Source organism: Ursus arctos, unplaced genomic scaffold (genome assembly GCF_023065955.2).
Source record: "Ursus arctos isolate Adak ecotype North America unplaced genomic scaffold, UrsArc2.0 scaffold_36, whole genome shotgun sequence".
In the NCBI taxonomy this organism is placed as follows: Eukaryota; Metazoa; Chordata; class Mammalia; order Carnivora; family Ursidae; genus Ursus; species Ursus arctos.
This window is the reverse complement of record NW_026623050.1, coordinates 23,233,192-23,260,163: the sequence shown is the minus strand read 5'-3', so window position 1 is coordinate 23,260,163 and position 26,972 is coordinate 23,233,192. Positions and strand designations below refer to the sequence as shown.

The following is a 26,972-nucleotide window of genomic DNA, read 5'->3' as shown; positions in this document are numbered from 1 at the left end:
CTTCCTCTCCCACTCCCCCTGCTTGTGTTCCCTCTCTCGCTGGCTCTCCCTCTCTCTGTCAAATAAATGAATATATAAATCTCAAAAAAAAAACCAGAAAAACTTAGGGAAAGGTGAAAGAAAGGCCGGATAGCCATATACTTACCAGTTTAATTCAGTGTTTTTCTTTAAAAATTTTTGATTAGCTTTATTGAGGTATAATTTCCATACGGTAAACTTCAACAATTAATTTTGAGAAATGTAGGTAGCCATATAACTACTATCATAACATAGAACATTTACATCAACCTATAAAGTTCCCTTGTGCTCTTTGCAGTCAATTGAAAATACATTGTGATATCCCTTTTGATTTCTACTTTGACCCAGGGGCTAATTAGAAGTATGTTAAGTTCCTAATATTTGGGGATTTTACCACACGTCTGTTACTTATTTAATTGCACTATAATCAGAAAACATACGGTATGAGTTCAGCCTTTTAAAATTTGTAGAAACATGCGTTATGGCCTAGAATTAAGGTCTGTCTTGGTGAATATTCCATGTGTCCTTGAAAAGAATGTTCTCTTGTTGGGTGGAATGTTTTGTGAATGTTAATTGGATCAAGTTGTTTGATAGGGCTCAAGTTTTCTGTATTTTTATTTTTTGTCTACTTGTTCAGTGAAGACTGTTATGATTTCCAACTATAATTACAATTATAACTTCTTTCAGTTCTGTCAACTTTTTCTTCATGTGCTTTGAAGCTCTGTTATGTGATACACATTTAGGATAGTTAATGTCCGAATTGTGAAATGTCCTTCTTTACCCCTCATAATATTTTTGTTTTGATGTTTACTTTGTCTGATAATGCCTTAACTACTCCAACTTTCTTTGGATTGTTGGTATGGGATAACTTTTCCCATCCTCTTTATTTTAACTCATCTTTATTTTTGTCTTTAAAACGTCTTTTGTACAGTCTGTATTTACCTGTTCCTTTTTTTAAAAATAAGAAAATGACTGTCTCCCATTTATTATGTTTAGGTCATTTACTTTTTTTTTTTTTTTAAAGATTTTATTTATTTGAGAGTGAGAGTGTGTTAGAGTGCAAGTGGGGGGAGGAGAAGAGATACAGGGAGAAGCAGACTCCCTGCTGAGCAGGGAGCCTGATGTGGGGCTCTATCCCAGGACTATAGGATCATGACCTGAGCCAAAGGCAGATGCTTAACTGACTGAGCCACCCAGGCACCCCTAGGTCATTTACTTTTAATGTACTTATTGATATAGTTGAGCTTAAAACAACCATGATATTGTTTTCTGTTATCCCCCCCCTTTTCCTGCATTCTTTGGGATTAATTTGTTTTAAAAAGATTCTGTTTATCTCTGCTATTGGCTTATGTGTTATATTTGTTTGCTATATTTTTATAGGTGTTCCTAGGGTGTACAATATATATCAATAACTTAACTGTATACCTTCAAATAATACACAGTTCCATTTCTGTTCTCCTCCAGAGTGCTGTTGTCATACATTTTAATTCTATGTGTCATAAATGTCACTGTACATTGTTTTTTTTTAAACATTTAACTTTTAAAAAGGATTAAAAAAGAAAAAATCTTTTTTCTCATATATTCATTATTTCTGGCACTATTCTTTGTGTCAATACAGATTTCCATCTGGTATCATTCCTTCTGTCTGAAGAGCTTCCTTTAACATTACTTGTAATGCAGGTCTACTAGTGATGATTTTGTCAGTTTTGATGTCTGAAAAAAGGATCCTTTCACCTTTTTCCCCACTTCACCTTCATTTGTGAAAGTTACTTTCACTGAGTATAGAATCTTAGGTTGAGATTTTTTTTTTTTCTCAAAGTACTTTAGACATGTTGCTGCATTATCTTCTGACTTACGTACAATTGTGCTGTCATTTATAACTTTGTTCATTTGTATGTAATGTGTCTTTTTCTCTAGCTGTTTGGGTTTTTTTGCCCCTAGTTTTTAGCCATTGGCCTATGATTTGCCTCTGTCTGGTTTTCTTTTATATTTAATTCTGCTGAAGTTTCTTGGTTCTGTAGACTTACAGTTAACTCTTTTACTTTTTTCCCTTCATCATGTTTGTTTTGTATGCTCCTTAGCATATGGAACATACTTACAGCAACTGTTTTTAACCTCTGTGTGTGCTAATTCCATCATCTCTGTAATTTCTGTTTCTGATGTCTGATTTTTTTCCCAGTTATGCAGAAAAATAAATTTATATTTTCCTGATTCTTTTACATGCATGGTAATTTTTGATTGGATGTAAATCATTCTGATTATTATTTTTTGCATGTTTGATTTTGTCTCTCCTTTAGATACTGTCTGACTTTTTTTTTTTTTTTTAAGATTTTATTTATTTATTCGACAGAGATAGAGACAGCCAGCGAGAGAGGGAACACAAGCAGGGGGAGTGGGAGAGGAAGAAGCAGGCTCATAACGGAGGAGCCTGATGTGGGGCTTGATCCCATAACGCCGGGATCACACCCTGAGCCGAAGGCAGAAGCTTAACCGCTGTGCCACCCAGGCGCCCCTGACTTTTTTGGTGTGTAGTTAAACTACTTGGAATCACTTTAATCCTTTGGAATATTGCCTTTAAGCTCTCCTAGCGTAAGGTCTACAACAGCTTTAGTGTATGGCTAATTTTACCACATGAATAAGGTGACGTTTTTCTGAGGGCTATACCCAGTGCTCCATATATTATACGTCTTTCTTCCCTGGATGGTGGGACTATGAGCACTTCTCAGCCCTTTATTGGCGTTTATTTGTTTGTTTATTTATTTATTTATTTATTTATTTATTATTTTATTTATTTTTACTGTTAACGTATAACGTATTATTTGTTCCAAGGGTACAGGTCTGTGATTCATCAGTCTTACACGACACACAGTGCTCATCACAACATATACCTTCCCCAATGTCCATCACCCAGCCATTCCAACCCCCCCACCTCCCTCCCCTCCAGCAACCCTCAGTTTGTTTCCTGAGGTTAAGAGACTCTTACAGATTGTCTCCCTCCCTGGTTCCATCTTGTTTAATTTTTTCCTCTTTCCCCCTATGATCTTCTGTCTTGTTTCTTAAATTCCACATATCAGTGAGATCATATGATAATTTTCTTTCTCTGTTGACTTATTTTGGTTAGCATAATATTCTCTCAGTTCCATCCACGTTGTTGCAAATGGCAAGATTTCATTTTTTTTGATGGCTGCATAATACTCCATTGTATATATACCACATCTTCTTTATCCATTCATCTGTCAGTGGACATCTGGGCTTTTCCATAATTTGCCTGTTGTGGACATTGGTGCTATAAACATTGGGGTGCAGGTGTCCCTTCCTATCACTACATTTGTATTTTTGGGGTAAATATCCAGTAGTGCAGTTGCTGGGTTGTACGGTAGCTCTATTTTCAACTTTATGAGGAACCTCCATACTGTTTTCCAGAAGGGCTGTACCAGCTTGCCTTCCCACCAACAGTGTAGGAGGGTTCTCCTTTCTCCGCATTCTCACCAACATCTGTAGTTTCCTGACCTGTTAATTTTAGCCATTCTGATTGGTGTGAGGTGGTATCTCGCTATAGTTTTGATTTATATTTCCCTGATGCCGAGTGATGTTGAGCACTTTTTCATGTGTCTGTTGGCCATTTGTAGGTCTGCTTTGGAGAAATGTCTGTTCTTGTCTTCTGCCTATTTCTTGATTGGATTATTCGTTGGGTGTTGAGTTTGATAAGTTCTTTAGAGTTTGGATACTAGCCCTTTATCTGATAAGACATTTGCAAATACCCTCTCCCATTCTGTTGGTTGTCTTTTGGTTTTGTTGACTGTTTCCTTTGCTGTGCAAAAACTTTTTATCCTGATGAAGTCCTAATAGTTTATTTTTGCCTTTGTTTCCCTTGCCTTTGGTGATGTGTCTGGGAAGAAGTAGTTGTGGCTGAGGTGGAAGAGGTTGCTGCCTGTGTTCTCCTCAAGGATTTTGATGGATTCCTGTCATACAATTAGGTCTTTCATCCATTTGGAGTCTATTTTTGTGTACGGTGTAAGGAAATGGTCCAGTTTCATTCTTCTTCATGTGGCTGTTGCATTTTCCCAACACCATTTGTTGAAGAGACTGTCTTTTTTCTCTTGATGATTACAGCTTTGTAATAGAGCTTGAAGTCCAGGATTGTGATGCCCCCAGCTTTGGTTTTCTTTTTCAACATTCCTTTGGCTATTTGGGACCTGGTTCCATACAAATTTTAGGATTATTTGTTCCAGTTCTGTGAGAAAAGTTGATGGTGTTTTGATAGGCATTGCATTGAATGTGTAGATTGCTCTAGGTAGTGTAGACATTTTTACAATATTTGTTCTTCCAATCCATGAGCATGGAACGTTTTTCCATTTTTTTGTGTCTTCCTCAATTTCTTTCATGAGTATTCTGTAGTTTTCTGAGTACAGATCCTTTGCCTCCTTGGTTAGATTTATTCCTAGGTATCTTACGGTTTTGGGTACCATTGTAAACGGGATCGACTCCTTAATTTCTTTTTCATCTGTCTCATTGTTGGTGTACAGAAATGTAACTGATTTCTGTGCATTGATTTTACGTCCTTCCACTTTACCCAATTCCTGTATGAGTTCTAGCAGTTTTGGGGTGGAGTCTTTTGGGGTTTCCACATAAACCATCATATCATCTGCAGAGAGTGAGAGTTTGACTTATTTGCCTATTCAGATGCCTTTTATTTCTTTTTGTTGTCTGATTGCTGAGGCTAGGACTTCTAGTACTATGTTGAACAGCAGTGGTGATAGTGGACACCCCTGCCGTGTTCCTGACCTTAGGGGAAAAGCTCTCAGTTTTTCCCTATTGAGAATGATATTCACTGTGGGTTTTTCCTAGATGGCTTTTATGATATTGAGGTATGTACCTCTTCTCTCCCTACACTGTGAAGAGTTTTAATCAAGAAAGGGTGGGGGCGCCTGGGTGGCTCAGTGGGGCGCCTGGGTGGCTCAGTCATTAAGCGTCTGCCTTCTGCTCAGGGCGTGATCCCTGGGTCCTGGGATCGAGCCCCACATCAGGCTCCTCTGCTGGGAGCCTGTTTCTTCCTCTCCCACTCCCCCTGCTTGTGTTCCCTCTCTCACTGGCTGTCTCTATCTCTGTCAAATAAATAAATAAAATCTTAAAAAAAAAAAGAAAGGATGCTGTACTTGTCAGATGCTTTTTCTGCATCTGTTGAGAGGTCATATCGTTCTTGTCCTTTCTTTTATCAATGTAGTGTATTACATTGATTTGTGGATGTTGAGCCACCCTTGCAGCCCAGGAATAAATCCCACGTGGTCGTGGTGAATAATCCTTTTATTTTTTTTCTTATTTATTTATTTACTTACTCAATTTTTTTTATTCTGATAGTCACCATACTGAATAATCCTTTTAACCATACTTTTGGATCCTATTGGCTAGTATCGTGGTGAGAATTTTTGCATCCATGTTCGTCAGGGATAATGGTCTGTAATTCTTCTTTTTGCTGGGGTCTTTGTCTTGTTTTGGGGTCAAGGTAATGCTGGCCTCATAAAAAGAGTTTGGACATTTTTCTTCCATTTCTGTTTTTTGGAACAGTTTCAGAAGAATAGGTATTAATTCTTTAAATGTTTGGTAGAATTCCCTGGGGAAGCCATCTGGCCCTGGGCTCTTGTTTGTTGGAAGATTTTTGATTACTGCTTCAGTTTCCTTGCTGGTTATGAGTCTGTTCAGGTTTCCTATTTCTTCCTGGTTCACTTTTGATAGTTTATACGTCCCTAGGAATGAATCCATTTCTTCCAGATTGTCTAGTTGGTTGGCATATAGTTGCTCATAATATGTTCTTATAATTGTTTGTATTTCTTTGGTGTTGGTTGTGATCTCTGCTCTTTCATTCATGATTTTATTTATTTGGGTCCTTCCTCTTTTCTTTTTGATAACTCTGGCTAGTGGTTTATCAATCTTATTAATTCTTTCGGAGAACCAGCTCCTAGTTTCGTTGATCTGTTCTGTTCTTTTGGTTTCTATTTCAGTGATTTCTGCTCTAATCTTTATGATTTCTCTTCTCCTGCTGGGTTTAGAATTTATTTGCTGTTCTTTCTCCAGCTTTTCTAGATGTAAGATTTGGTTGTGTATTTGATACCTTTCTTGTTTGTTGAGAAACGCTTGTAGTGCTATATACTTACCTTTTAGGGCCGCCTTTGCTGCATCCCACAGGTTTTGAACAGTTGTGTTTTCACTTACATTTGTTTCCATGAATTTTTAAAATTCTTCCTTAATTTCCTGGTTGACCCATTCATTCTTTAGTAGGATGCTCTTTGGCCTCCATGTATTTGAGTTCTTTCCAACTTTCCTCTTGTGATTGAGTTCCAGTTTCAAAGCATTGTGGTCCGAGAATACACAGGGAATGATCCCAGTTTTTTTGTACCAATTGAGACCTGATTTGTGACGCAGAATTTGATCTGTTCTGGAGAATGTTCCATGTGTACTAGAGCAGAATGTGTATTCTGCTGCTTTAGGATAGAATGTTCTGAATATATCTGTGAAGTCCATCTGGTCCAGTGTGTCATTCAAAGCCCTTATTTCCTTGTTGATCTTTTGCTTAGATGATCCGTCCATTGCAGTGAGGGGGGTGTTAAAGACCCCTACTATTATTGTATGCTGTTGATGTGTTTCTTTTATTTTGTTAATTGGCTTATATAATTGGCTGCTCCCATGTTAGGGGCATAAATATTTACAATTGTTAGATCTTGTTGGATAGACCCTTTAATTATGACATAGTGTCCTTCCTCATCTCTTATTACAGTCTTTCGTTTAAAATCTAATTTGTCTGATATAAGGATTGCCACCCCAGCTTTCTTTTGATGTCCATTAGCATGGTAAATGGTTTCTACCCCCTCACTTTCAATCTGGAGGTGTCTTTGGCTCTAAAATGAATCTCTTGCAGACAGCATATTGATGGGTCTTGCTTTTTTTATCCAATCTGATACCCTGTGACTTTTAATTGGGGCATTTAGCCCATTTACATTCAGGGTAACTATTGAAAGATATGAATTTAGTGCCATTGTATTGCCTGAAAGGTGACTGTTACTATAAAATGTCTCTATTCCTTTCTGGTCTATGTTACTTTTAGGCTTTCTCTTTGCTTAGAGGACCCCTTTCAATATTTCTTGTAGGGCTGGTTTGGTGGTCACCTTTATTGGCTTTTGAAGATCGTTCTGCTGGCTTTTTTTGTGTGTGGTGAATTTTTCTGGCCTGCGATAGTTTATTCTCTCACATGTTCAGGTTAGTACTCAGCCAAACACTTAAGGGGACCCTTTTTTAGGTCTCATAGCTTCCTCTCTGTTTAGCTTTTCCTGTCAACTTGACACACAAATTCTGAATGCCCGACCTCCCTGAACGCAGGTATCTGGCTCTTCAATTCATTGAGACCCTCAGGCTGCTTGGGTTCTTCCACCCTGCACATTGGAAACTGCTTGTAGTTAGTGAGTTGGGCTAATTGTAGATCTCTCCTCATTTGCTTATCTTCTTATGTTCAGTTTTCTAAATGTTTATGGAGGTGGTAGGTTAAATTCAGTCCCTTTTCTCCCTTATAGCCAGAAGTGGAAACTGATTAACAGTTTGCATCCTTTTTTTTTTTTTGTCCTGCTTGGAATCACTTCAATGAAAATTATACATGTCACTTTACCCCTAAATACTTTAAAATATATCTTCAGAAATTAAGAGTATTTTTTTAATATACCTACAATGCTGTTGTACTGAAGAATATTAACAAGATTTCCTTCATATTATCTAAGATTGATTCCACTTTGTCCAGGATTGTCTCCAAATGTTTTTGTTTCCTTCTTAATTGGATTCTTTTCTATTTTGCTTTTTTGTTTTGTTTTGTTTCTTTAATTGTTTTTGCTTTAGCATATTTGGACAATGTTTATGGTTGTGTGGCTTTTCTCTGCCCTGATGTTCTTTTTGCTGTGATATAATGTGGGTAATTTCTTTTTCCCTTTTCTCTGAGCCAAAGTTTGAGGGGCGATTTTGTTTTACCCACTTTTCTCCGGTCATGGAGTCATGATCATATTCAGCCTTCTTGAGAATTCCAGGGCTCTGTTCTCTTTTGAGATTAAAAAAAAAGTGAATTGTATGACTTCTGAACATTAGGGGCAGCATCAGGAGTCCAGTATGCTGTGCTTTCCCACTTTCTCATTAGAATATTCTTTTTGTTTCCTTGGCTGCCTGTTTGAGAGATTATACCATTAGGTTATGCCCAAGTTGTATTAGTGCACTGGCTCTCTTGAAAACAAGAAAAAAACCCTCTGATTTGTAGCCTTTTCTAATTTCAGTGGTATAAATAGGCCCCCCCCCCCCCCCCAGCTACCAACATAATGTCAATGAATGCAGAATTGGGAAGAGATCTGGGACTCATGAGCCTGTATAAGCTTAATCCAACACACACTGGTTATATCCTTTTCTTAACTTGGTTTCAGTTCTTGAGGAATTTTTTTAGTATGTGAGGATGGGCTGCTTCTTATAATTATGTTTTTTTTCCCCCATGGATCCCTCTTTGTTTTATTAAGTATTAGGGTATATAAATTACATAATATAGTTTCAATACATTATCTTAACTTCAATGATTTTTTTATATTACTGAGATCATCTCGTAAATACTGATATATAGGCATAGTTAACATAAAAACATAGGTCTTATGTAGAAGATGATAATGACATGGACTTGATAACTGTATGTTCCTGGGTAGCATTTTTAACTTTACCAGTTAAAATCTGTGAATCATGTTTTATCTCAATTATAACAATTCAGAAAATCATTACTCAGATCCTGTATCAGTGAAAGTAAACATTATCTTGCCTTAGGAAATTCCTTTGTGTGTGGGACAGAGAAAAGATAACTGTTTAATAACTCTCCCAGTAGTGTTCCATCCATGCAAATAATTGAGCTTTTATCACATGTCACCAGAATAGCAGTAGTTATTGTTTTAAGTTATCGAAAGTGGCAGAACACTTTATCTGAACTGTGACTTAAAAAGTTGACTTTTTGGTGCTGAAGGAGTGGAAGCAGTAACTTTGCAAAGCCAAGTTTGTGCTGTGGCTACTCAGTCCACTTGAGTACAATTCAGTAATCCAATGGAAATCCTACATTGATTTTTAAAAATGAAAGAAACTACCCAAAAGTTCTCATACTACAACTTCCTCATTCTTGATTTCTTCTTGATGTTTTCTCTTGTGTGGGGTATTTTTTAAAACCCAAGTATAAACCTAAAAATATTTTTAAAGAATACGGAAAATGTATAATATCTGATTCTGTTATTTGGTCTTGATTTCAAACTAGCACGCTTTATCATCTCTTATATCCTGGCTTCACCGTATTGTCTTTGTTAGTTGCAAGGATAATTTTGGATTCCAGTTTTGGACTCCATTCTTGTCATCTCTCTCTCAAGAGCAGTGCGTTCAAGAAGACAGTGAAGTGACTCAATAATAGTTTACATTAAACGATCCTTTAATGCCAGCCTTTGTGCTAGGCAGTTTACATCCATTTAAGGTAGTCCTTGTCTCTATTTTACAGATAAGAACCCTGAGATTTTAAAAAAGTTAAATAATTACCCAGCTCATCTAGTCATGGCTAGGAAGTATCAGAATGAAAGCCCAGTGCTGTGTTTATTCCTCAATTTATGGCCTCAATTTGTGAATGTAGGTCTCAAAGGCAAGTGTGGGAGTAGGAAGTAGAGGAAGAGATGGAGGAGCTGATGATGATGATGAATAATTTACTAAGCCTCTACGGTATTGTAGGCGCTTTGCTGATTACCACACATGGCTGAAGTCATAATCCAAACAGCCTTAAGAGAGAGCTATTCTACTCTCCATTTAAGGATGGGGTACTGAAGCTGAGTTTTCTATTTGATGAGGGAAACAAGCTAATAAATGAAGGTAATGGTGTTTAAACCAGATAATTTTTTTATTCTAGTAAAAAAAATGCTTACCATAAAATTTATTACCTTAACCATTTCTAAGTGTGTAGCTCAATAGTGTTAAATATATTTACCTTGTTCACAGTCTTCAGAACTTAAACCCAGATGATTTGACATAAGAATTTGCGTCCCTAACTGTACAATGACTAGCCACTGACTTGTATATATATATAGAAAATTTAGTGATGGACACTTAGGCTTTATGCAATATGTTAGATAAACCATTATAGGTTTGTTTTTTTTTTTTTAATTTTGGTGTTCTGTTTTATAAAAGAAGGCAGTTTTCTTTAGGAAGAAATTTTGATGTCTTAAGGAATCACTCTTTTTGACTTTAGCTCATGGTGAAGATGGAGAAACCAGGACCAGATTTATCCTCCTTCCTGAAAAAAACCAAGGAAACTAAGGGAAAAACAAAAACAAAAACAAAAAACCAGGGAAACCACAGCTTTGAAAGACACTAGTCACCAGCTGGTAAAGGACAATGATCCCTGAGAGAGGGGAAACAAATGAGGCAAGACCTATGATTTCTTCAGCTTTCTATCTTGAGAAAATTTCCATCTGCAGTGATAGGGAAGGGAACCTAGATGGAGGCCAACTAACTCTCTGAGTTAAGGAGATGAAACAGAGTCAAGGGGGACCAAAGCAACTAGAGTTCACAGACAGAATATCAGAGTGAAGAGTGCTGCATAGAGAGAGGATCCCTGAGATCTGCAAAGGGTTCTCCTAGTGTTCGGCAGAGTATTGATCAGTGCGTACATGTGAAGAAACTACCTGAGGCCAGGGAAAGGAACAGTGCCCTTTGTTCACATAGAGCAGGAAGTAGTGCCTGTTCTCACTGGCTAGACTGAAAAAACTCATAATTTGTGGAGCAATGTGATAGACTACTCAGATAGGTCTTGCTTCAGTAGTGGGGAATAATTAACCCTACAGTGAGCACTGTTCCAGATCCCCCTAACAAATCATAAATGCAGGACCCAAAAGGATCAGACTGTTTCCACGTAACTATACTTTCTCCTGTAACGAAGCCTGAGACTATTTATAAAAATATAAAAAAGCTTAGCACCCAGCAGAGTGAAATTTGCAATGTCTGGCAACCATTTGGTGAAAGATTATATTATAAGGCATGCACTGAAGCAGCAATCCATAATGAGAGGAATAAGCAATTAATTGGAATCAACTTGGAAGTGACACAGATATTAGAATTAACAGGCAAGAACATTAAAAGAGTATTATAACTTTTATTTCATATATTTAAAAAGTTAAGTATATACATAGAAAATATAAAACACAAATCTAACTTCTGGAAATGTAAACTATACTGTTTTCAGTGGAAAATGCAGTGGATAGCTTAACAACAGATTAGATATTGCAGAATATTAGTGAACTAGAAGATATAGCAGTGGAAACAATTCAAAATGAAAAGAGAAAGAAAGAATTTTTAATGACTATGAAAAACCACGGTTGACTGTGGGAAAAATTTGACCTGATACACTTGTAATTCGAGTCCTTCTGGGGAAGGGTGGAGAGAGTGGAAAAAAAAAAATTGAAGAAATAATGGTTGAAAAACTGTCCGCCCACAGATCCAAGAAGTTCACTGAAATAAAGCTCAAGAAATACGAAGAAACACATTGTAATCAAATTGCTCAGAGCCAGTGATAAAGAGGAAAATCTTAAAAGCAAACTAGGGAGGGAAAAGATACATTATATTCAGAGGAGCAAAGATAAGGATGACAGATTTCTTCTCAGAAGGAATACAAGTGAAAAGATGGTGGAGCAATACTTTTTAAAGTATTTAAAGAAAAAAATACAAACCTGACAGCTTGGAATGCCCAGTGAAAATATCTTTCAAAAATGAAGACAAAATAAAGACTTTCAGACATACAAAAGCTGGAAGAGTTTTTCACCAGCAGAAGAAATGTTAGAGGAAATCATCCAGAAGGAAAATGATACCAGATGGAAATATGGATTCACATAAAGAAATAAAGAACCCTGGATCTGTTAATTAGAGAATGTTTTTTTTCCTGTTATTTAAACCTCATTAAAAGATAATTGTCTGTTTCAACCAAAACAGTAACAATATATTGTGAGGTTTATAAGTAAAATATACAATAGCAGTAACCTCTAAAGGCCAGCAGGAGAGAAATGGAAGTATATTAATGTCAGGTTCTTATACCTGAAGTGTTATAATTACCATTTAAGGGTAGGCTGGGATAAGTTAATGATATATACTTATAAGCCTTAAAGCAACTACTGAAATAACCAAACAGGATTTTGCTGATAATCCAATAAAGAGATAATAATGGAATCATAAAAAATAAATTAAAAAAATAAATTAAAAAATAAATAATAAATATAATAAATAATTAGTCCAGGGGCACCTGAGTAGCTCAGGTCATGATCTTAGTGTCCTGGGATGAGCCCCCTGTCAGGCTCTCTGTTCAGCGGGGAGTCTGGTTCTCCCTCTGCCCCTACCCTCACTTGTGTCTCTCTCTTTCTCTCTCAAATAAATAATAAATAATCTAAAAACAAACAAACAAATGGGTTAAAAGTAAAAGGATGGGAAAAGATACACTATGCTAACCCCCCATAAAGAGGGTAATGGCCATATAAATATCAAAGTAGGTTTTAGGACATAGAATATTACAAAGAATAAAGAAGATCATTTGATAATGGTAAAGGATGAATTAATCCAAAAGGCATCATTAACATCTATGCATGTAATAACAGGATCAAAAATCAATGAAGCAAAGAACTGTAAGGAAAAATAGAAAAAATCACAATCATAGACAGAGATTTCAATAATAGATAATAGAACAGGTAGATAGAAAATCAATAGGATATAGAAGACTTGAACAACCTCAGCAAACAACTTGACCTGGTTGACATTTATAGAATACTCTACTCAATAAGAGCAGAGATTGACATTTCTAGAACACTCATGTTAACAGCAGAATACACATTCTTTTCAAGTGCCCATGAGATATTTGCAAAGATCATATTCTGGGTTATAAAATAAGTGTTTGATTTTAAAAGGATTGATATATACTATAAAGCAAGTTTTTTGGCTGTAGTGGGATTAAATTAGAAGTCAAGGGGGGGCGCCTGGATGGCTCAGTTAGTTAAGTGTCTCCCTTTGGCTTGGGTCATGATCTCAGGGTCCTGGGATCGAGTCCCGCTGTGGGCTCCTTACTCAGGGAGGAGTCTGCTCCTTCCTCTGCCTCTGCTATTCCCCCTGCTTGTGCTCTCTCACTCTCTTGCTCTCTCTCTCAAATAAATAAGTAGATAAATCATGAAAAAATTAGAAGTCAGTAACAGAAAGGTAACTGAAAAATCTTTGGTATTTGGAAAGTAAGTAACAGATTTCTAAAAGGACATGGATCAAAAAGGAAATTACAAAGTATGTTGAATAGAATGAAAATGGTAACACAACATAACAGAATCAATGGGATGCTGCTAATGCTGTATTAAGAGGACATTTATAGCACTAAACATCTGGATTAGAGAAGAAGCAAAGTCTTCAATCAGTGGCATTACCTTATGAAACCAACAAGAAAGAACAATTAGACTCAAAGTAAGCAGAAAAGAAATAATGAAGATCAAAGTGAAAATCAGCAAATAGAAAACAAAAATAATGAGGGAAAATCAAGGGAAATAACAGGTTTTTTTTTTTTTTTTGGAAGATAAATAAAATCAGTAAATCTCTAGCCATCCTGATCAGGAACGAAAAGACAAGATTTAGATTACCAATATCAAGAATGAGAGAGATAACATCACTTCAGATTCAAAAGATATAAAAAAAACATACGGGCATATTATGAACAGATTTATTTCTATAACTTTAATAACAATGTAGGTGAAATGGACAAATTCTTACCTGTCACTTAAGAAGTAGATAACCTGAATAGCTCTTTATCTATATATGAACTTGAAATTGTAGTTAATTACCTTTTCCAAAGAGAGCTCTAGGCCAAGATGGCTTTACTGGTGAACTCTACCAAACATTTAAGGAGGAACTAATACCAATTCTATATAAGTGTCCAGAAAATTGAAAAACAGGTATGCTTTTCCAACTCCTCTTTTACTCTAGTATCAAACCTTGGCAAAGATAGTACAAAAAAAGAAAACTATAGACCAATGTCTCTCATGACTGTAGAAGATAATGCACCATGACCAAGTGGGTTTTATTTAAGTAATGCAGAGTTGGTTTAATATTAGAAGATCAGTCAATTTAATTCATCATAATTAATAAACTAAAAAAAATCCATGTAATCACCTTACTAGATGCAGAAAGAGCAGGTGACAAAAGTCAACATCTGTTCCTAGTAGTTTTTATCAACAAAGTATTAATAGAAAACTTAACCTGATAAAAGACATCAAAGACAAACCTATGGCTAACATTCAAACTTTTGTGTGGTTGAAAGTCCCATTACAGTAAGGTTTTTAAAAAAATGTATGTGAAAATAAAATACTAACATTAGTGAGACAATTGTTTCATATGTATTTGTAGATATTTGAATAATAATGGAATCATACTAGAACTAGAATGGACCATTAGGGTGATACTAATTCAAACTGTTTATTTTTTATAGGTCAGTATGGAAACCCTTTAAATAAATACATTAGACATTATGAAGGATTATCTTATGATGTGGATTCATTACACCAAAAACACCAGCGTGCCAAAAGAGCAATTTCACATGAGGACCAGTTTTTACGTCTCAATTTCCATGCCCATGGAAGGTGAGTAAATTTATTGCTGTGTCTGAAGTTTTCCTGTAGTTAATCTAAGTTAAAAAAGGAAATTTTATACCATTAATTTTCCTTCTCTAATGGGAAGGTCCCCATTTGGAAATTCAGCCTATGCTAGAATTTGGTATATATGCAAAAAAAAGTTTTCTTTTAAAATGGATTACCCTTTTTATATTAAGGAAACAGTCAAACTTAAATGTTTTTAAATTTATGAATCCAGGGGCGCCTGGGTGGCACAGCGGTTAAGCGTCTGCCTTCGGCTCAGGGCGTGATCCCGGCGTTCTGGGATCGAGCCCCATGTCGGGCTCCTCCACTAGGAGCCTGCGTCTTCCTCTCCCACTCCCTCTGCTTGTGTTCCCTCTCTCGCTGGCTGTCTCTATCTCTGTCGAATAAATAAATAAAATCTTTAAAAAAATAAATAAATAAATAAATAAATTTATGAATCCAGTCCTCTATTGTATTATTAGGGGATTTTTAAAAAAAGATTTCTTTATTTATTTTAGAGAGAGAGAGTGAGAGAACACAAGCAGGGGGAGCAGAGGGAGAGGGAGACAGAATCTCAAGCAGACTACACACTGAGCACAGAGCGGAACGTAGGGCTTGATCTCATGACCCTGAGATCATGACCTGAAGTGAAACCAAGAGTTGGATGCTCAACTGACGGTACCACCTAGGTGCCCCTAAAAAGATTCTTTTTCATAATTTCCCACTACTTTTTATATGTTTTATGGGTCGATATATCTGTCTTAGGGGGCCAACAGTGAAGGTAGCTGGTTTTATGTCATTAAATCATTTAATTTCTCATTAACTCAGTTTTTGTTTTTTTTAATATTTATTTATTTATTTATTTATTTATTTATTTATTTATTTATTTATTTAGAGAGCACACAGGAGTGGAGTGGGGCAGAGGGAGAGGGAGGGACTGAATCTTAAGCAGGCTCCATGCCCAGTGTGGAGCCCAACATAGGGCTTGATTTCAGGACCCTGAAATCATGACCTGAGCCAAAATCAAGAGTCGGATGCTTAAGTGACTGAACCACCCAGGCTCCTCTAACTCAGTTTTATCAATTCTAAAATGAATTTGTACACAGGTTACCTATTGTACTGCTCATTTCTCAGACAGAATTGTTAAGGGATAAAGAACAGAGAGCTAAGGGAGAATGGTAAAATCACATTTATTTAGTGCCTGGGGTGTCCCATGTGTATAGATGCTTTATGTGCATTTTCTTATTTAATCTTCTCAGAACCCAAACAAGGTAAATATCTTTTTATATCCAAGAAAACTAAGGCTCAGAGAAGTTAAATAATTTCTTTAAAGTTACACAGCATAGATTTGAGGCAGTCCTGGCTCACTTAAACCCCATATTTTTTTTTCCTCTCTGTGGGTTAGGGGTATTTAGATAGAAAATCTTGGCGTATTTGTTAGACTCTCTGCCTTGCGTGCTGTAATTAGTAAATCTATTCCTTTCGTGCTTTTCCTACTGCTGTAACCCTGATTTATTGTTTAGCTCATAATAGGTTTCCCAGCTTCCACTCCATTTATCATTAAAACTGTCCTATGGACTTCTACAAGATGCCTCTTCCTTAAATGCTTCCTTTTTCATGTCAGCTTAGTGCTCTGAAGTCTTCAATTAATGATTGTAAGCCAGATTTCTTAACTTGGCTTTCAGGATTGTCTCGGAATTAATTCTAGTCTATTTTTCAGTAAACTTTATTCTGTTTCCTAACATTGAGTGTCTTTTTCGCCCAGAATGATCTAATTGCTGAATATACCATGAACAGTTCGTTTTCTGTGTCACTTATCTTAAATCTTGATCATTTTTTAATGTACAGTTCAAGTTCTGCTTCTTTAAAGATTTGCTTACACCTTACTTGGAACTTTTAAATAGGTGAAATGTACCATTGGCATTTGATTCATTCTGTCTTCCTTTTCATGTGTGTATTTCATATTTATTTTTCTAGAACTGTTTTTTGTTCCTCACAGGAAGGCATCCTGGCTACTATTTAATAATGTACAGATGTACAGATGCTTAAGGAAGATATTAATGGATGAAAAGGCAGATAAGAAATGCTATGAAACTTCAAGTATTCTATGCAGGAAAATAAATGTATTACTTAACTTATTTTCCATATTAAAAAGTAATGATCATTGTAGAAAAAAGTACTTTTAAGTTATAAAATCTCTTACTTTGATTCAAAGGAGGTAAAAAGATTCATTTTAGGGTCTGTTTGTTTTTCTAGATAAAAATTTTAGTGGCAGCAATTCATGTAAATGTTTATGATCCTTAAGGTATTTTTAAATTATCCATTCTTTATTAGTACCATGAAATAATAAGCAATCATTAAGCCTTCCTAAGTTTTTAGTGACCACCTCAAAATAAATTTAGTACTATATTTCAAATACACTGTAACTACCAAAAGGAAAAGTTGAGTTTCTGGCTCATTTTCATCTTTTAAAAAATAATCAAGTAGAGTTTATTTCTCCTGATTGTATGGTAAGGCTTAATCCCCTAGAATCGGATCACTGTATTTTAGTAAATTACAGAAAACAATAAATACTGTTCAATTAACTTAGAAAAGAGGAAAATACTTGAAAAGGGTTCTGCTTAGTTAGACATTTATGACTTGCATTTCTGAGTACTAGCATAGTCTCTGGGGGTGTGTGTGTGAGTGTGTGTGTGTGTGTGTGTGTGTGTGTATTAAAGTCATTCTTTGTGCTATTTGTTTTATGCTTAAGTATATGAGCAAATTTCTTTCCAACTGGCTTCCAAGTTTCCTAAATAAGAAAGGGTATATCACATACCAAGTTTACAGATATTGATGTTAAATGAAGAAATGTTGAGATTCTTTAAGCCCACAGTCCATTCTTAAGAATTCCATGAAAAACCATTGCTCTTGAAATAAAGTTTAAAGTTGTTTGAAAATAAGAGTCATGTGAGGCAGTGCTACAGGAAAGATTGTTAAGGAAAGATAAGTATTTTGAAACATATGTCAGTAATATTTGTTAGGATATTAAAATATTTTTAGATGCTAGGTTAAATAGATAATAGATGCTAGGTTAAAAGATAACTCTTAGCTTTGCTGAGAAATTAGGAATCAGTTTTCTTGATTTCAGAAATTGCTTCACTTGGATAAGTTCTGATAAATGGGATGCCTGAGCGAGCATTGCTTCTTCCTCTAAGCTCACTTAGCAATCATGTATAATAATTATAGCATTTATTACATTTTATTATAACTTTGTTTACATGCATATGTCTATTGTTCCCTGTGAACTTGAAAGGCAGAGTCTAAGTTGTATTCACCTTTTTTATATAGATGGTGGTCATTGAAGTTATTTGCATGAGTGAATGAATGAATGAAGCATTATGAAGAGAGCACAACATTTATAAGCATATAAAGTTCTGACAGGGGAGGTAATATTTTGTTTAGGTCTGGTCCTTACCAGAGAGTTTAATCAGAAAAAGTATCAGTTGCTTATTGCGTATTTAATTTGATGGATAATAAAATACACTAAAATATTAAGAAATGATTTTCAGCTTAAATATTGTACAGTGTGGAATATCTCACCCTTTTTAACAATTGTTCCTAATCAGTAAGTGGCAGGCAGATTTATTGTATTGTTGAGTGCAGGATTTTTAAAATACTTGTGGAAAATTTGTTCTTTATGAGTCCTCAGGTTCATGTGAAAGTGTGTGGTGTGCCAAGGACTGTCTGTTGTTACTCCCTTCCCTTAGTCTACTTTGATACTAGGAAATGACGTGTTGTATCCTACCATCCCTGGCTTCATGGTCTTTTGTTTTGGGCTTGTACATTACCACTACACTGCAGTTTCATTAGGAATTTTGCTAGTGTGACTTTAATAAAATGTAAATTGTATATTGTTCAAGTCTGGGCTTTATATAATATGCTGAAATATTACTATAGTCCTGTATTGATACAGATGAAAATTTAGAATAGAATTATCTCTTGGGCTCATCCAAGAGTACTAGTATAGCCTGAGAAGAATGGCAAGATTGTTTACTAGTGATTTTTAGTATAGCTCACAATGAGATTCTGATGTTGTATATATATTTTTAATTTATGCCTTTTGTTGCAACTATCATTGAAGAGAAGCACAAGGAATCATTCCACTATTCCTTTTTCCTAATAAAACTTCTATAAATTTTCTGAAATACTTCATCATAGTGGTATTTAAAAAAAAAGTAGAAAGAATATCTGAGAACTCTGATATAATACAGTTTATCTTTTTGGTAGGAAGTATATACATATACTGTTGTATTGAACCGTGTTTTTTCTTGTTGTGTGGATACGTATTTTTGAACCTTTTCCTTCTTACCTTGTTTTCCAAATTATGGACCGTCGTCTTTGTTTTCTGGTCTTCTCACCACTTGGCTAAAATGTACAGCCTTTCATATACCGACTTTGCATTTGAGTGGAAAGCCGCTTAGTAAAGAAACTTGTGATTTTATAGAAAGGATAATAAATGTATTGAAACGGTCATAAACTAGGTAGAGAAAGGAGTACTGCGGTAATTCAGGATGTAATGGAGTTCTCTACGAACTTCATATGTGTTATCTAGAGATTTCGTATGAGCCTCAGTTTCCTAAGTAAAACCTTGAATTTTGGACACGATAATTTTTAGGCCCCTTCCTACTTTAAAATACTATAAAATATACCAGTAACACTCAAGTAACTAAATTTAAAAAAGTCAAGACATTATGTAGTCAGAAATAAACTATTTTTTCTGCCTCTCTGTTTAATTATTTGGGTACATAATAAATCAGAAATTGTTTCTGTCTAATACGTGATTTGTATTAGAATCTGGTATAGAAAGATACCAGATATTTTTAAGTGCCAGATAATGTTTTGGAGAACTTATACATTTCTTTTTTTTTTTTTTCCTGATTTGACAGGATGATTCTTCCTAATGCCTTAATGGTATGCTTACAAACTTTTCATAACAAATGGTCAGATATTTGCTTTGACATTTTCTTTTGGAGTTTGGAGCTTAAGTTCTCCCTACTGCTCAAATATGAGGGTATCAAGAATATGGCCCACGGAATCTGTAAAAGACATAAGTATTTCCTTTTGATGGATCCTGACTGGATTTGGGTTAGTCTGAAAGTATCTTGGGTTTTATCTTTGTCATACCACGAGTGAGGTAGCAGAAAGCTAGGACACTTTTAACTCTATGGACAAACCAGCACACTTTGAGCAGCAGAGGTAAGAATCCAGGCAGCACAAACAGATGCCAGCTCATAAACAAGAACACGAGAATACATTTGAATTGTATAAAAATGTCGTTATGCATGAGGAAAAACAAAATTTTGAAAAATACTGACTTGGCACTGAAATCTTTCCTAGCAAAATTCGGGCAGGTTTGAGCAAAAATTTATAAAGGAAAAGGATATTTAATTAGTACCTACTTTATGGCAAGTACAGTGCTCTTTAATATATGTTATTAAGCTATATTTCACACTGCTTTGTGTTTCAGCTGTGGAGTTTCTAGGACGTGATATTCTTTATTCCTGCCTGTTTTCTCTTTACACAGAAATTAAAAGCCTAACAATTTTTTTTAAAAGCCTAACAGATATGTTTTTTTCAAAAAAATCTGAAGGGACACTGGCTATTTGAATTACTTCTTGAATCATAAGGAAGAACAAGAGCTGAGTTATATTCATGTTAATTTTGTATTTAAGAAGCTAAGTTGAGAGCTGATGATTGTTCTAACTTTAGCTTCTTAGATATGATTTCAATCTGAAATACCATTTTTATTTTACATGTTTTTAAGGACTAAACTAGGCTTTATATGGAAGAGATGGAATGAGTGTAAAAAAAAACCAACCCCAAAACCTGAGCTTCCTCCTGCCCATTTTGAAAACGGAATGGAAGTAAAGAGTATGAAAGTCCTTTTCTGGGGTGCCAGCCATGCGACTCTTAATCTCAGGGTGGTAAATTTAAGCCCCAGATTGGGCATGGAGCCTACTTAAAATAAAATAAAAAATAAATTAAAAAAATTCTGCCAAAAAAGTATTTTTTAACTCTTTTGATACCTCATTACCTCTAAAGTTCATCAAAAACAGGCTTTTGATGTTAGCGTTTCTAGAGTTGATGATCTAGATAGTAAATGTCAGAAATTACGTATATTTTAGTAGTAGGAAAGGCCATCAATCATTTTCCTCAATTGTAAATTATATTTCATACTAAAATATTGCATGCGTGGTTGAGTCTTTTATGAAATAAGTTCTCCAGCTTAGATTTAATTTGAATTCATAGCCATCTTTTTTTTTTTTTTTTCCTGTTCTTCAATTGATTAAGCCCCGTGTAAGCTGTGCTGTTTCTTAAAAATGTAGCAAGGATTTTATATAACTGAAAGTTATTTAAATGCTTATCCTATTTCATTATACTTGAAAATCCTTTATATAACTGTTGAATGGATTTTTCTTTTATGCTTGTTAGCATTGTTTTATTAAGCACCAGTGAAGTCTCGTGTAGTTGTATGCTACTTTAAAACTGGCAACTGTTTAAAAATTCTTTGGTTGGGGCGCCTGGGTGGCACAGCGGTTGAGCGTCTGCCTTCGGCTCAGGGCGTGATCCCGGTGTTCTGGGATCGAGCCCCACATCAGGCTCCTCTGCTGTGAGCCTGCTTCTTCCTCTCCCACTCCCCCTGCTTGTGTTCCCTCTCTCGCTGGCTGTCTCTATCTCCGTCAAATAAATAAATAAAATTAAAAAAAAAAATTCTTTGGTAGTCACATATGTAATTTCTTTTTGAAAAGCTTCTGAATACTGAGATTCCTCACTTGGTTGTATTGCAACCTCTTTTCTAACTTTTTAAAATTTTTTGCTTCTTTGGGGTTGACAGTTTTTTGGGGGGAGGGTTAAACAAGTATTTTTTAATACTTGTACATAGGGATAAAATCAAGCTATTGTTTGTGTATGTCTCTGAAATCTTTTAACCACTTTGAACTAGTTCTAAAACAGTCTGTACAGGGAGAATCATGCTGAATCAACAAATCAAATATTAGATATGTTGGTATGGGGCATATAGTTGTGTAATGTAACAGTATTTTCTTTTTTTAAACTCCAAATCACAGATTCATTTGACTGGAGTTTTGATCTCTGGATTGAATGAACAAATACATTGTGCATTTCTTTTTGTTTGTTTATTTGAGCTACAAGAGATGTTTCTGTAGTTCTAATATGCTATAATTTACTAAGTCCATTTTCATATTTTAAGCACTTAATGTATTCTAGGCACTTTAGTAGTCACTAGTAATAGAGTAACTGAACAGACAGGTCCTTGCTCATGAGGAGTATGGATTCATGAGAAAGGCACGTGTTAGATTAGGTATAACAGCTGTGATAAATATTAAAGGAATGTTCAGAAGATTGCTATGGGAGCATTGGGCGATGCCGTTTTGTCTGGAGGTCAGGGAAGGCCATTCTTAGGAGATGGCATTTAAACCGATCCCAGAAGGGATGACAGAAGAGGAGTTGGTTAGCCAAAGAAGGGAATGAAATGTGTTCTAGACAGAGGAAACAGCATGTGTAGAGAAACTGAGATGAGCAGTGGCATGTTAATGGAATTGAAGGAATTTCGGTGTATGAGGGGTCTTAAAATGTGAGGGAGAACGGTTCCAAATGAGACTGTAGATGTAAGTAAGAGCCAGATCTCTGAGAGTTACGTAAGTCATGGTAATAATTTTTTACTTAGCCTTGGAAGGTTTTTAATGATAGTAACTGTATAAGGTTTAAAAGTTCAGTCTGGCTACAAATGGAGACCAGTTTGGAAGGGAGTTAAACTCAATGCATTGAGGATGTTTGGGAGGCTGTTGCACGAGTCCTCATGGGAGGTGGTAGCCTGGATTAAGTTGGTTTGAGAGGTGATGACAGAGAGTGAATAGATTTAAGATATTTTAAAGGTAGAATTTACTGGACTTGGTTGATACATAGGTATAAAGGAAGGAGTCATAAGAGGACTGTTTTCTGGTTTGAGCAACTGAGTGGCTGCTGGGTCCACTTAGATAAGGAATGTTGGAACAGCTATAAATTTGAGGAGAAATTGTAAGTTCAGTTTTGGACATGTTTTGTGAGATTCATGAGGAAGGCTTAGGAGAGAACTCGGCTAAATGCCAACAAATTAAGGTTAGTTGGGGGTGGTGGGGGAGCAAAGCCTGAAGAGTGATAAGAAAAGTAGAAGAAAACCTGAGAGTGTGGTATCCTAGAAGCCAAGGGAAACAATGTTTCAAGGAGGGGAGTGGTCAGTTGCTGCTGCTTGCTTTTGTTAATGCTGAACATAAGCAATATTCCTAATCTACGTTATTTACCCTTTTTTGAATTTCTCTAGTTTCGATGATCTTGCTGGATCTAATTGTACAGGGTAGTCCAGATTTGGATACATCATAGTCACATATAAATAGGGTAGCTAACTTTTTTTTTTTTTTTGGTGTAAATTTCTAATGATTCATGAAAATAGCCAATATATTTTTAGGTGTTTTGGTTGCAAGAGCATATTGGCCAATAACTTTGACCAACCATCTCTGCTAATTCTGTGGTGATTGATTACAAGGACTCCAGTTATCTTTTGAGTATAGCGTAGCTAATTTTTACTTAAATGTGTGAAGCACAAACACATTAACTTAATTAATTGTTAACTTGTATGCATCTCTGAAATCTTAAATTATAATCACTTTGTATTAGGTTCCAAAACTCATTTCTGGGAGAATAATGCTGAACTAACAAATCATGTGTGAATACAAAGTCTGGCATATGAAGAATCTTAGAAATGGTGGTATGGGACAAATAGTTGTGTTATGAGCAGTATTCATTGTTTTTTTGTTTTTGTTTTTGGTCCATAGTAAAACTGTTTGGACCATGTACGTGACTCCCACAATCTTCTTAATACATTCCAGTTTTACAAATAGCTTACTCCTACTTGTCAAACTGAGCGAGCCTTTCACATTCTAAATCTTGAGAGGCTTTAGAGGTCATTTTTTCCAATGTAATATCGGATGTTTTTGAGACATGGTCATTCAGCTTCACTTCTATGTGTTTCAAGTCCCCAAGTAGGAAATTTTATCTGTGTTTTCTGTGAACATTGAAGAATCTACCGTATTTAGTGAGACCTTTGCTATCATATGCTGTTTTTTCTAACTATAAAGTGATAAGATGAAGGTGGTATTTTTTTTTAATTTTTTTTTTTTATTCAAGAGTATGCATGAGTTCAGCGGGGAGGGGCAGAAGGAGATGGAGAGATAAAATTCAAGCAGACACCCTGCTGAGCATGGAGCCCAATCCCACAACCCTGAGCTATGACCTGAGCCTAAATCAAGACTCAAAGGCTCAACTGACTGAGCCACCGAGGCACCCCAATGGTGGTATCTTCTTCCTAAGTTCTTGTCACTTCACCATAAACCAGTTAATCAAAGTTTATTAGTACTACAGGTAGAGTAGAAGTTCTTTCCTTTTTTTTTTTTTTTTTTTTAAGATTTTATTTATTTGAAAGAGAAAGAGCACGGACGGGGGGAGGGGGTCAGAGGGAGAAACAGACTCCCTGCTCATCATGGAACCCGATGCGGGACTCCGTCCTGGAACTCCAGGATCATGACCTGAGCCGAAGGCAGTCACTTAACAACTGAGCCGTCTAGGCACCCCAGAATAGAAATTCTTACCAGTGTGTTCTTTTTCCTCTGGAAGTTGGGATAATCAACAAAGCAAATCAGAAAGCTATCAAATGTTTTGCTGTAGCAGAGCAGCAGTACCTCTCCTTCATCAGAAACTTTATTTTAAGTGGGAGGGAGACTTAGGATAAGAACTGAGTATAGTACTCACCCGTGGGAAGGAAACGTGAGCTACTTGAATAGCCACAGTTGGATGCGTGGAGCCTGGGAGTAGAGCTTGGAGGAGGGGTTTGGATCCTCAAGCCTCTTTGGATTTGAATAGTTAAAAAGGGGCAGGAAAGGGGCGCGTGGGTGGCTCAGGGTGTGATCCTGGCGGCTCAGGGCGTGATCCCGGCGTTGTGGGATCAAACCCCGCATCAGTCTCCTCTGCTGGGAGCCTGCTTCTTCCTCTCCCACTCCCCCTGCCTGTGTTCCCTCTCTCGCTGGCTGTCTCTCTCTCTCTGTCAAATAAATAAATAAAATCTTTAAAAAAAAAGAAAAAAGAGATCTGAAATATATATATATATATTTTAAAGATTTTACTTATTTGAGAGAGAGAGAGTGAGAGAGCAAGTGGGAGGAGGGGCAGAGGGAGAAGCAGACTCCCCACTCAGCAAGGAGCCCCATGTGGGACTCGATCCTAGGACTCTGATATCATGACCTGAGCCAAAGGCATTAAATGCTTCACTGACTGAGCCGCCCAGGCATCTGCGAGAGCTGAAATATTGAGATTGAATGCAGAGGGGCAAATTTCCTTCCTTACTTTCCTCCCAAAAGGGAATAAGGAATATTGTAGTTTGAAGGGATATGATCATAGAGATGTTTTAGAGTGTTTGCCACGTGAAGAATAACCTGCTAGCTGCCCAGACAAGTCTTCATTAATTCAGCAAAGGTTTTGGAATCCCTTCTCTATACTAGATTCTTTTCTCCTACCGTATCTTCTGCTCTCCTCCCTTATTTTTTAATTATTTATTGATTGATTGATTTTGAGGTAAAATTCGTGTATATAACATTATATAAGTTTTAAGTATACAACATTATGATTTGGTATTTGTATATACTAGAAGTAATCACCACCCTAAGTCTAGTTATTGTCCATTACCATACAGTTGATCCCTTTTACCCATTTTGCCCACCTCCTAACCCCATTCTCCTCTGGTAACCACCAGTCTGTTCTCTGTATCTATGATTTTGTTTTTGTTATATTTGTTTTAGTTTATTTTTTAGATTCCACATGTAAGTGAAATCATATGATATTTGTCTTTCTCTGTTTGACTTATTTCACTTAGCAAAATACCATCAAGTTCCATCCATGTTGTTGCAGACAACAAGATTTCCTTCTTTTCTATGGCCAAGTAGTATTCCGTTGCTAGATATACGACATCATCTTTATTCATCCATCAGTGGACGCTTGGGTTGTTTCCACATCTTGGCTGTTGTAAATACTTAAGTGAACATGGGGTGCATATATCTTCTTGAATTAATGTTTGAGAGTTCAAGCTCTGATTTTATTTGTGTGATCTAGGTCAAATCAGCCTTATCTGATCTGTGAAATTAATAAATTTAGGGATCTTTATGATTTTGTATGTTTGGTTTATATTAAATATCTGAATAACTCTTAAATCCTAGCATTGTTTTATAGAGGCGTACTTTGGAGAAATTGCCGGTTTGGTTCCAGACCACTGTAGTAAAGTGAATATTGCAGTAAAGCAAGTCAAATGAATTTTTTGGTTTCCTAGTGCATATAAAAGTTATGTTTATACTATACCATAGTCTGCTCAATGTGCAATAGAATTATATGTAAAAAAACAAATGTATATGCCTTAATTAAAAAATACTTTGTTAAAAAATGATAAATGCATCATCTGAGCTTTTAGCAAGTTGTAATCACTGATTATAGATCACCATAACAAATATAATAATAATCACAAAGTTAGAACCATGTGAGAATTGCCAAAATGTGACACTGAGTTATGAAGTGAGCAAAAGCTGTTGGAAAAATAGCTCCAGTAGACTTGTTGGATGCAGGGCTGCTATAGACCTTCAATTTGTAAAAAAAAAAAAAAAGAAAGAAAGAAACAAAACCCACTATTTGCAAAGCGTAATAAAGTGAAGCACAATCAAATGAGGTATGCCTGGGGCCTCCTGGCTGGCTCAGTCAGTTGGAGTATGCGACTCTTGATCTCAGGGTTTTAAGTTCAGGCCCTGTGTTGAGTGTAGAGATTGCTTAAAAATAAAATCTTGAAAAACAATGAGGTATGCCAGTAGTTTTGCCTGCCAGTTGTTTAGTTAACATAGTTGCATGAAGTCAGAAAGCGTTTACAGAAACCTTTTTTCCCCCCTCTCCAATGGCTAAATCTACTTATTCTCAAGCAATGCAAAATACATGTAATCTTGTGTTCCGTAATGATGCCATTATGGCGTATTCTTCCCCTTGGCTCACCTTCGTATGGGAAAGACTTAAACTAATGATCTGTTTGTCTTCATACACTGGATAATGTTACTCATTTTAGCTCAGATTTTAATTTCACTTTTATCTTCATTGAGGATTCTCATATATGTGTTTTTGCTTGTGTAAGGTAATTTACCTCAGGGACAACAG

The 26,972-nt window shown here is 35.9% G+C and overlaps 1 protein-coding gene across 1 annotated transcript in view; it reads left to right on the top strand.

Moving 5' to 3' along the window:
* The window catches only part of ADAM10 (ADAM metallopeptidase domain 10), a 132,208-nt gene that overhangs the window by 21,741 nt on the left and 83,495 nt on the right, over positions 1–26,972 (top strand). Inside the window, exon 2 of the mRNA XM_026518578.4 lies at positions 14,552–14,702. Coding sequence (XP_026374363.1) covers positions 14,552–14,702 — 151 coding nt within the window. The remainder of the gene's footprint in view (positions 1–14,551; positions 14,703–26,972) is intronic.